Consider the following 10,925-nt stretch of genomic DNA (forward strand, 5'->3'; position numbering starts at 1 on the left):
GGGGAGGCGAGGGTGGAGGCGGTGATGGAGGGGGCGGCGACGGTGGGGGTGGTGAGGGCGGCGGAGGAGACGGTGGCGGAGGGGAGGGTGGCGGAGGAGATGGTGGAGGGGGGCTTGGTGGTGGAGGCGATGGAGGCGGTGGCGAAGGTGGTGGAGGTGAGGGAGGGGGCGGGCTCGGTGGCGGCGGCGATGGAGGTGGCGGCGATGGGGGTGGCGGCGAGGGCGGTGGAGGGGTAGGAGGGGGTGGCGACGGCGGCGGCGACGGCGGGGGGGGCGACGGTTGGGGTGGCGACGGTGGTGGCGAGGGAGGTGGTGGCGAGGGAGGCGGTGGTGACGGTGGCGGTGGTGACGGCGGGGGAGGGTTAGGCGGTGGTGGGCTCGGTGGTGGTGGTGACGGCGGCGGGGGCGACGGTGGGGGTGGTGACGGAGGAGGCGGGCTGGGCGGTGGAGGGGATGGTGGAGGGGGCGCGGGCGGAGGCGGGCTGGGCGGCGGAGGAGATGGCGGTGGCGGGCTTGGTGGCGGCGGGCTAGGTGGTGGCGGCGATGGAGGCGGAGGTGATGGCGGAGGTGGGCTGGGCGGCGGCGGACTCGGAGGGGGCGGAGACGGCGGTGGTGACGGCGGCGGAGGCGAGGGCGGCGGTGGTGACGGCGGCGGCGGCGACGGCGGCGGCGGCGATGGAGGCGGCGGGGTCGGTGGCGGCGACGGCGGCGATGGCGGCGGAAAGGGTGGGTAGACGTACGAGGTGGTGTTGGAGATGAAGCTGTTTGGGTCGGAGACGTTGGGAGAGAGCAGCGACGCCAAGACGTCTCTTGCGACGGCTGCCTTGGTGTCGCCGCTCGCCACCGCGTCCTCGACGAGGCTGTCCTGCGATCCCGGCTCAACCACCGTCCGCATTTCGATGGCCACGGCCTGCAGCGTCGCCGTCGTGCCATCCGCAGCTCCCTCAAAGTCTGGCGGATCAATGACAGAGTGCGACGCGTCCAGGCCCGAAGTCTTCACAAGCAGCGGCACCGTCATATACCAGTCTGATGCAGGCGGCGGTGATGGCGGTGGCGGTGAGGGTGGTGGCGGTGCCGGTGGCGGCGATGGTGGAGGCGGTGATGGCGGCGGCGGCGAGGGAGGTGGTGGAGAGGGAGGCGGTGGGGAGGGCGGCGGTGGCGAGGCTGGAGGCGGCGATGGCGGCGGCGGTGAGGGTGGCGGTGGCGATGGTGGTGGCGGCGATGGCGGCGGGGGCGACGGCGGTGGGGCAAGTGGTGGCGGGTCGGGGGGTGGCGGAGAAGGCGGTGGTGGCGAGGGCGGCGGTGGCGAGGGTGGGGGGGGCGAAGGAGGAGGGGGCGACGGTAGGGGCGGTGGCGAGGACGGCGGTGGTGGTGCCACGGGCGGCGGTGGTGGCGGCGGAGGTGGCGATGGCGGCGGCGGTGAGGGCGGCAGCGGTGAGGGTGGAGGTGGCGACGGCGGCGGCGGGGAGGGTGGTGGCGGTGTTGGTGGTGGCAAGGGAGGTGGAGGGCTTGGAGGCGGAGGTGAGGGCCGGGGCGGTGATGGAGGCGGTGGGCTCGGTGGCGGCGGTGACGGTGGCGGCGAGGGTGGCTGCGGTGTCGGCGTCGGCGGCGTGGGCGGCGGCGGAGAGGGCGGTGCTTCGTTCAGCCGGCGGCGTGTCACTGTCTGCTTGGTGACGGTACATCGCTCGCGGTCGTAGTCGGCGGGGAGCTGGCTGCACAGGACAGCGGCAAAATCGTCATCACTCGTCCCTGGAGGCTGAAAGGCGACCACATCTAGCCGCTGAATCACGGTGATGGATACGGGTGCCGGCTGGCCCTGGTCGGTGATGCCCTTAACAATCTCGTCAATAATCTCGGCAGCGGTCGCCGGACGGTCCTTGTTGAGTAGGACCCCGCTGCTCAGGTCGAGCACCACTTCGTTGTCAACCTCTGCCTGGAGCGGGGAGAATGGAGGCGGCGACGGTGGCTCCGGCGGCCGCGGAGCCAGTAGGCCAGATTCGTCGCCGCCGCCGTCTCGGCCGGGCGCGGACAGTCCGAGGCCGAGACCCAGGCCCAGGATCCCCGCGAGTGCGACGCCCCCGAGGACGGCGAGGAGGACGCGGCGGCTCCAGCGACGGCGGCGGCGCGGCGCCTGGAGCGAGGCCCTCGGCACCACGTCGCCGACCGAGAGCCGGGAGATGCCCGCCTCTGGGTCTCTGGCCATCGAGTCTGCGGCGGATAGCCTGCCGAGCGCCATGGGCCGCCTGCCGTGGCTTATCACGTGGCCGGTGGTGAACTTGCCGTGGCGCCGCTGCTCCATGGCAATGGCGCCCGCCCGCGAGAGCGGCGCCAGCGGCCCCCGAGGCAGCGGCCGGCTGGAGGAAGTGACGTCGCCGACGGAGAGCCGCCCAAGCGGCGGTCGACTTGCCAGCTGACCTCGTGCGGCGGTCGCGGAAGAGGGCCTGCCCTGCCGCGGCACGGAAGAGACGTCGCCGAGCGAGAGGCGGCCCTGCGGCTGCGGCATTCCCATTCGTGGCTGTCCCCCCGCCATGCGAGCGCCGGGCCCGCGCCCATCGGGAGCCGCGGGCCGCAGGCGAGACAGGACGGGGTCCTTGGCGCTCGATTCGCGACGGGCCATCACGGCACCGGGCGGCTGGACCGTTGCTCGTGCGTCCGTTCCGACTGTGGATCATTTGCCGATTAGGCTGTGAACTCGTACGTCCCCGTGCACGCTCCTCTCACTTGAGCACTTGAGCACTGGATAGGGTCGGTTCCGCATGGTACGGGACCCCTCGATAGTCTCGCCCTCCCTCACTGGTGTGTTCATTGGGGTGGGTCATAACAAACACGGTACTCTCACCCTTTATCGAGATGCCTTAGTGTGGAGCGAAATCGCGCGCGGCGCTCGAGCGCAGCTCCTCGAGCGGTGCGTGTCGGACAGTCGGAGCGAGGAGCACAGAGCAACGCGCGCGTGCCTGCACGCCTGCCTGCACGCCTGCCTGCACGCCTGCCTGCTTGGCCTGTCCGAGGGTTTCCGGCAACCCAGAGGGAAACCAGAGGGTCCCCAGCACTTTGCGTTTCCGGAAGTTTCCAGGGAAACCAGAGGGTGTTTGGTGCTCCATTCTGTTTCTCTCGAGTTTCCCTCGGGAAACTCGCGAGTTTCCCTGAGTCTGAGAGCTGGTCTGGGGCAAAATCTGGGGCAAAATTGAGGAAATCGGCACGATACCCAGGTATTTTCCAGGTATACCGGGGTTTTCCAGGTATACCCGCAAAATACCCGGTATTTCAGGTGTATTCTTTTTTTGCTTGGCCGGCCCTGATGCTGAAATTCTGCAAAAACCTGGCCGGCCCCTGCGGTGCCCCTACCTACCTACCTACCTACCTACCTTACTTATGGGAAACTAAAAAAGAAATCACTCGATGGGTGAAGGTGGGGTACTACACCAACTAGAGTGATGGTTGGTGGTACTCTCCTGCAACCACAGTCCTTCTTGTGACATGGCAGGCCACTCTCAAGCCCTACAAGCATCAGATCACCCATTTGGGGAGGGTTGACATCGTGATTTAAGCCGAAAAATTCTTTTTTTACTGTGAAAATTCCAGCTTGAAGAGAGGGAAAAACCCGACGGGAGGGCCCAGACCTACCCTACCTACCCCGGCATCAGGGCCGGCCAAGCAAAAAAAGAATACACCTGGGTATTTTGCCGATTTTGGCCCCAAAACAGCCTCAGACACGGCTCAGAGCCCCCCCAAAATGACGAATTCCACGGAGTTTCCCCGGGGTTTCCAGAGGAAACTAGAGGGTGTTGTAGGGAAACGAGCAGGAAACACGGAAAGGAAACCAGGTAGGGTGCGAGAGGAAACCCTCGGACAGGCCAACTGCCTGCAGCCGGCCGCAGCCGCCTCGCCGCCTCTTGCGCGCGCGCGGAGGAGCGGGCAGTACCACCTTGGCTGCCCGCGAGCTAGTCTTCACGGATGGCCGAGCCCCTCGCATCCGAGAGCTGCTGCGTTGCAAGCGTACTCGAGCGATAGCGCGCACGTACGTAGCAAGAGCAGCGCTTCCGATGTGGCAGAAGACACCCCCCCACACACACACACACACGTCCCCGCTCTCTTGTCACTCATGTGTCTCTCCGTGTGAGCCCGCGCGCCACGGGCACTGAGTACTCGAGTACTTTTACTTGAGCGCGAAAACAAATCCTCGGCCGCCCCCTTCCGCCCCCGCGTGAACACGGCAGTCGCAGCGTGGCCAAGGAAATGGCGCCGCGTTTGTTTGCTGCTCCCCTCCGCCTCGCGCCGCCGGCGCTATTGATCGCAACGGCCAGCATCTGCAGCTCCGCCACCGTCGCCGTGGTGCCGCCGCCGACCGCAGAGGCGGCGGACGACGCCGCCGCCGCCCCCGCCGCCGCCCCCGCCGCCGCCCCCGCCCCCGCCGCCGACCTAGCGGGCGCTGCTTCGGATGTCGCAGTCTTCGCAAAGATGGAGCTTCCGATACCCGCGGCCCTGCCGCCGCTCAAGCCCACCTTCCTGATCGGCACCGGCTACTGCCGCGAGGCCGGCGAGGAGCACGACACCTTCGAGTCGTGGGCAGACTGCTCTGCGGCGTACGCGTGCGTGGCCGAGTGCCAGGAGAGCGCGGCCTGCGTGGCTGTGGCGTGGGCGGCGACCCCCCAGACGCCGCACGACGGGTGCAAGGACGCCGGCAAGCCCCGCTGCGTGCGCTACTGGACGCGGTCGGGCCAGCTTGCCTCTCACTCCGACAGAGGCGCACGCGAGTACAGGCGTCCTCCGCCCCTCCGCCCACGCCTCGCGGCCCACGCCATACCCCGCCGCGCGCCGCGGCCCCGAAGAGGATGAGCTGCAAGTTCGGTTCATCGCTGAATCACGTGATGTCACCGCTTCGCATTCCAAGTTCTGATTCGCGCGCCACACCACACAAGCCCCACCGCGCTTGCGGCGCCACCGCGCGAGTCTGGATGTGACGAGCCTCAACTGTACGGTTCATCCCTCTCGAGAACCAAACCGTGCGGACTCAGCACAGCGGCCGATCCTCTCGCGCGCCCTCTCTCCCGCAGAGTGCCTCACCGCCGCCGCCCTCGCTGCCGCCGCCTCGCTGCCCCCGCCCTCACCGCCGCAGCCCTCGGCTCCGCCGCCCTCACTGCCCTTCCGGCCGTGCAGTGCCAAGCGCACCGGCGCACCCCCCCCCCCCCCCCACTCTCGACACCCGCGCCGCGCGACTCGCCACGCCCTCGCCGCATCACCCGCACGACCCTCCCCTCCCGGCAGGTGTACGTCCATGTACCCGCCGCTACCTGCGCCTCCACCGTCGACGCCTCCGCCGCCCGGCTCTCCGAGGCCGCCGCCGCCCCCGTCTCCCGCGCCGCGGCCGCCGCCGCCTCCTCCGCCGCCGCCCTACGTGATGATGCTCCTCGTCGTCGTCCTGTGGATGGTCCTCGAGGCCACCCGGGATGACGGGCGCGGCGAGGCGCTCCGGCAGGCTGCGGCAGAGGCGAGCCAGCGGGCGGGCCAGCTGGCCAGCGAGGCGAAGTCGCGCGCCGTCCGCGGGCGGCAGGAGCGGGCTAATTTGCTGTGAGGCCGGTCGCGGAGCGGAGGGTCGCTGCTGTGGAAGACGGCGGCCCAGGCGCGTGTTCCTCTTGTGTCAGAGATATATGTGTAAATATACGTAATTCGGTGTGTGGTCGAAACGCGTTTCCATATATGACCCGTCGGTCTGGAGAGAGCGCCGCTCTCGCTGACACGCCATCCGCCCGCCCGCACCGCATAGACTCGCAGTCGCACCCGGTGGCAGGGGGCCAGCACACGTCCTCGGACACCCCATACCTCGCTGGACCTCTCGCGACTCTCTCTCTCGGCGACTCGAGCTCCGCCGAGCGTCTCTCTCTCCCTCTCTCTCTCAAAACTCGCAAGCAGTCGCACAAGCGCGACACCACCATCGGTCTTTCTCTCCCTCTCTCTCTCAAAACTCGCAAGCAGTCGCACAAGCGCGACACCACCATCGGTCCCAATCTACACGCCGCGGAAGGTGAGACGCAGCGTCCGCATCTCGCCGGTCCCGAACCAGGCGCCCTCGCCGCCGAGGCCGAGCACGCTGACCATCATCGCGCACAGGAAGCCCGAGTGCGTCGCCACCGCCACACGCTGCTCCGGCCGCTGGGCGAGCCACTGGGTGAAGGCGGCGGCGCGGCGCGCCAGCGCGAGGCAGCTCTCGCGCGAGGCGCCGTCGCCCCAGAGTGGGTCCGCCTCGTCAAGCAGCAGCGAGTAGTCCACGGACGGGAACGCCGCGGCGAGCGCGGAGCGAGGCAGCCGCCTGTCGCAGGTGTGGCGACCCGCCGTCTCGTGCAGCAGCTCGTGCGCCAGCACGGGCAGGCCGCGCGCCACGTGCGCCTCGAAGGCGAGCAGGCCGGTCGTCGTCGCGCGCCGCAGCGGAGAGACCACGAGCAGGTCGACGCCCAAGTGGGTGGTCCGTGGCCGCAGCGCCTCTGCCTGCGATACGCCGCAGTCTGTCAGCTCGGCGTCGACGTACTTGCCGTCCGGGTCGTTGTCGGTGGTGTACGGCTCGGAGACACCGTCGTATCCACTCGCCTCGCGCCACAGCCTCTGGGCCACGTTGTGCACGCCCTCGCCGTGCCTCACAAAGTAAACCGTCTTTTGGCTGCAGCCGGCGGGGCAGCTGTCACCGCCCTCGGCGTCCTCCTGCGCGATCTCGCTCGAAATCTGCAGGCCCGCCGCCTGCAGGTCGGAGCGCACAGCCGCCGCCACCTCAGCAAAGGCGCGAACCTTCTCGCGGACTTCGTTCACCTGGTGGCCCTCGATCTTGCTTTGCAGAGAGGCCATGCCTACGAGGCGGCGGCCACGGTGCGTGGCGGAGGCCCTCAGGTCGCTTGCACCAAGTCGCAGCGCCTCAAAACAAGCTGCGGAAGAAATAACGCGACCAGCGCTCAGCGGAGCTGGGAATAGGACCGCCGCGAGCGGCGTGGCGTGGAGCGGTTGAGCATCCCTCCGGGGGCCCCTCTGCGCCGGGGGGGCGTTGTTGGAGGCTAGGACGCAAGCGTCCGTCGCCCTTTTTCAAACTCGGGGCCCACTCCGCTACGCTCCGACCCGACCGAATTTGGAGGGCCTAAAAGTTTAAGGTGTTGCTGCGCAAAAGGGGAAGACGCTCCACGCACAAAAAGTATATGTATCAGTTCTTACGAACGTACTTCCTCTTAGGCGGACCCTCCCGATGCCAGGACGCATGCGGCCAACAACGCTATTCGTGCGGAAGAGCCACTGCAAGCGGACTGTGCCCCCTGAGCCAATGCGGCGGCGAATGGCAAAGCGCATACAAAAGTCGGGGTCGCAGAGAGCGTCGCGCAACAGTTGAGCATGCTCGTCGGTCGCGTTGTTTAGGACGCCACGCCAATTATCTGCGCGCCCATCTGTTGCCTGGCATCCCCGGCGAATTCGTCGCTCGTGATCAGCTCCGCTGCCGCTCGGAGCAACCAGTGCCGTGTCGAGATGAAGCTCCGCGACGACGCCCGTGGACTGCACGCGCAGGGAGAGGCGCACGAGCTCCCGCACGGCAAGCGACTTCTCGGCATGCGCCGCCTGACGCCTGTCGGCATCCCATTCTTGCAAGCAAGCCATTTCTACCGACCGCGTATTTGGTCGACGGTGTTCAGACGGGACGGACGTTTTGGTACGTTTTGGCACCAGCTGAAGGCTTGCCCCCGCAAAAGCCCGTTGCCAACCCCTTTTTTGCCAGAGTATCGCGAATCAATTGGCGTCCGCTCAAGGTGTGAACATATTCGCTGCGGTCATTAAAAAGAATTTACCAAATATCAAAGCAGGCAGGCTCGACACAGGTGCGAACTGGCGCGTGCTAGTACTATCACAGGCACACTAAAAAGAAAACTCCTTCCTTGCGTAAGAAATCTCGGCTGTCGGGGAACATGTACATGGACATGTGTACATGTCATGTGTGAGAGAGATTTTTATTATGTGTGTGTGTGTGTGTGTGTGTGTGTAAACTTCTGAAGCCGTGCATGACCTAGTAGTGAGTGTCCCCAGCTATGGGCGTGTCCACGTTGGAGCCAGGTGTGGTGTGGACGCGGAGAAAGAGCTCCGCTCCGCTGTGTTCATGGAGGCAACCGATGCGAGTCGACTGGTGTGTGTCGTCGTGGTTTCGAGAGATTTGTTTGTTTGGTTTCGTATCAAGAATACTCACTCACTCACTCGGGGAACATCCTCATTGGGGCGAAACATAGGACGCCACCGTCGCCTAAACTCCCTTGCGTCACTACGTGCCTCCCCTGTTTTTGTGCCCCGTTTGGGCCGCGTCCCGTGCCCCCGAGTTCACACACATTTTTAGCAATACCATTGTTCGAGTTCATCAAGTCCAGACACTAGAGAGAGGACTGCCTGAGCACACAGGGGCATGTACTAATTACTATATTCACACCTACTATGCTGTTTTCACTATTTCACACCGATCATAATACGCGATCGCAGCAACAAACAAACCTAAACCGACTCAGATTTTTAGCAATACTAAACAACTCTAACACTCACACGTCATTTGGGGCCTGGAGCCCTGTTCACGCGCGCGCGAGACGTGCAGACAGGGTTGCCAGGTGAGAGCGAATGGCGCGGTTCACGCCTCGCACAACAGAGTTAAACCGACGCAGTACACAAAGGTTACAAACAAAGGTATACCAAACAACTCTAACACTCACACGTCCTTTGGGGCCTGGAGCCCTGTTCACGCTTAAGGTTAGGAGAGAGAGATGTGTTTGAAGGTTAGGTAGGAAGGTGAATCAAGAACAGCCAGGCTCGGACTGGACACCAACACACAACAAACAAAAATCTCAAAAACATGGGCTCCAGGCCCCAAATGACGTGTGAGTGTTAGAGTTGTTTGGTATTGCTAAAAATCTCAAACAAAAAGCTCCAGGCCCCAAATGACGTGTGAGTGTTAGAGTTGTTTGGTATTGCTAAAAATCTCTCTCTCTCTCTCAACACACAAAAAGGCAAAAATAGGAGAAATAGCGATCGCCACCTCGCTGGCCTCTCCGCAGGCCCCCCCGACCGCGTCGAACTCATCGGCGCGGGCTCTCTCGGCTACGGGACCGGCCCCAGCTTCGGCTGAGGGCTAACAAGCTGCCGAGCCCAAATCACAAAAAAATAGGTAGCTAAGAAAGGTGAAGAACAGCCAGGCTCGGACTGGACACCAACGCGGTATGGGTGGACGCTGGACAGATGATGTCGACACGCACGAGCGACACACAGACACAAACAGGAAGTACAAGCCCAGCACTTGGAGCACTTGGAGTGCAGTCGGCAACCTCACATCCAGGGCCGGTGAGTGAGCTGAGAAGCGCATCCAGCGGGCCGGATGATCGGTATCGGGTTACGGGCTAGAGAGCCCTAGCCCCGGGGGTGCGCGTTCGCAGGGCAAGGGCCTTAAAGTAAACACGGGTCTCCGAGGGTTAGCTCCGCGCTCCAGGTTTCCCCTAGCAGCAGAAGGAAAAAAAACAAGGCGAGCCGCTGTCACGGTCGTCCGGATCTTTGAGCACTTCCGCGTCTCCCTCCTCGCAACCGCAGCTTGCAAACCAGCTTGCCAACCAAAATGGCCGTACCCGATCGCCCTCCCATCAGTGAACCACGCTCTCGACAGAACGCTGCCGTCGCTCGGTCGGCGCAGCGCAAGCAAGCCAGGCCCGCCGGGCCGCCGCAAGACCGCCGCTCCGTCGGCGACGTCACGACCGCAGGCCGGCCGCCGAAGGCGAGCGCGGCGCAGAGCGGCGCGAAGCAGCTGCCTCCGAGCCGCCTCTCCGTCGGCGATGTGACCAAGAAGCCGCCGCCGCTGTCTCGCTCGCGCACCGAGGCTCTCGCAGATGAGCAGCGCCGCCACGGCCGGTTCGCCACTGGGCAGATCATTCGCCACAGCCAGGCGACCGACGCCGAAGTTGGCGTATCCCGGCTCTCAGTCGGAGACGTCGTGCCGCGCGCCGCGGCGCGGGCCTCTCGCGGCCGGCGCTGGTCCCGCCGCTTCCTCATCGCTGTCCTTGCCGGCGTCGCCATCGCTGTCGTCGGCCTCATCCTGGGGTTCAGTCTTCCCGGCGATCCGACCTTTCCCGGCGATCCCATCACCGCCCCGCTGCCACCTTCGCCGCCGTCGCCGCCGTCGCCACCTTCCCCACCCTCTCCGCCCTCGCCGCCGCCGTCTCCTCCGTCGCCGCCCTCGCCGCCGCCCGTCACGCCGCCGCCATCGCCGCCGCCGCCATCGCCGCCACCGCCCTCGCCGCCGCCCTTCAAGCAATCGGCAACTTCCAGGGTTGACTTTGTGATACCCACGAATGGACCTCTTCGGCCGGCGACTGCCGCCGAAATCATCGACAAAATTGTGCAGGGAATCAATCAGATGAACCAGCCGGCGCCCGTGTCTATCACCGTGCTGCAGCGGCTCGAGTTGATCGCATTCCAGCCGTCCAACGTGAGCGCTGAGAACTTTGGAGCCGAGCTGTGCAGGTCCCTACCGCTCTCTTATGAGCAAGACGGGTGTACGGCAGTGCCAGATACAGGACGCCGGCTGAGCGAAGAGCCTTCGTCGCCTCCGTCGCCGCCGCCGCCATCGCCGCCGCCGCCATCGCCGCCGCCGCCATCGCCGCCGCCGCCATCGCCGCCGCCGCCATCGCCCTCACCGCCCTCGCCACCGCCGCCGTCTCCTCCGCCGCCCTCGCCGCCACCTCCGAGCCCACCACCGCCCTCGCCGACGCCCTCGCAGCCACCGTCGCCACCGTTGTCGCCGCCACCGTCGCCACCTCCCCCATCGGTACCACCGAACCCACCTCCATCTCCCCCCTCGTCAATGTGGGATATGGAGGCCTTTTTGCAGGTCAACACCTCTGGCTTGACCGCATCGCAATCCGTTGCCAAGCCGCCTT

At 65.8% G+C, this 10,925-nt stretch overlaps 4 protein-coding genes across 4 annotated transcripts; 2 read left to right on the forward strand and 2 right to left on the reverse strand.

The window, feature by feature from the left end:
* Window positions 1-736: 736 nt before the first annotated feature.
* EMIHUDRAFT_230754 (hypothetical protein) lies at window positions 737-2,617 on the reverse strand (the record flags this gene model as incomplete). Its single annotated transcript, XM_005784953.1, has 2 exons — window positions 737-1,026; window positions 1,681-2,617. Coding segments are annotated over 2 exons (1,227 nt in total), but the record flags the coding sequence as incomplete, so codon positions are not given.
* Window positions 2,618-4,458: 1,841 nt separating this feature from the next.
* On the forward strand, window positions 4,459-5,572 carry EMIHUDRAFT_230756 (hypothetical protein; the record flags this gene model as incomplete). Its single annotated transcript, XM_005784954.1, has 2 exons — window positions 4,459-4,695; window positions 5,438-5,572. 2 exons carry the CDS (start codon window positions 4,459-4,461, stop codon window positions 5,570-5,572), a joined length of 372 nt encoding a protein of 123 aa, XP_005785011.1.
* A 125-nt stretch (window positions 5,573-5,697) lies between these two features.
* On the reverse strand, window positions 5,698-6,891 carry EMIHUDRAFT_364442 (hypothetical protein). The gene has a single exon (XM_005784955.1). It carries the CDS (start codon window positions 6,832-6,834, stop codon window positions 6,007-6,009), a length of 828 nt encoding a protein of 275 aa, XP_005785012.1. The 5' UTR covers window positions 6,835-6,891; the 3' UTR covers window positions 5,698-6,006.
* A 2,716-nt stretch (window positions 6,892-9,607) lies between these two features.
* Window positions 9,608-10,574, forward strand: EMIHUDRAFT_230759 (hypothetical protein; the record flags this gene model as incomplete). Its single annotated transcript, XM_005784956.1, has 3 exons — window positions 9,608-9,946; window positions 10,391-10,474; window positions 10,563-10,574. 3 exons carry the CDS (start codon window positions 9,608-9,610, stop codon window positions 10,572-10,574), a joined length of 435 nt encoding a protein of 144 aa, XP_005785013.1.
* Between the last annotated feature and the right edge of the window lie 351 nt (window positions 10,575-10,925).

Source organism: Emiliania huxleyi, assembly GCF_000372725.1.
Source record: "Emiliania huxleyi CCMP1516 chromosome Unknown EMIHUscaffold_166, whole genome shotgun sequence".
Classification (NCBI taxonomy): domain Eukaryota; phylum Haptophyta; order Isochrysidales; family Noelaerhabdaceae; genus Emiliania; species Emiliania huxleyi.

What these genes read in the sequence shown, in the direction of transcription:
- EMIHUDRAFT_364442 (XM_005784955.1), bottom strand. Translation starts at nt 6,834, where the DNA reads ATGGCCTCTCTGCAAAGCAAGATCGAGGGCCACCAGGTGAACGAAGTC.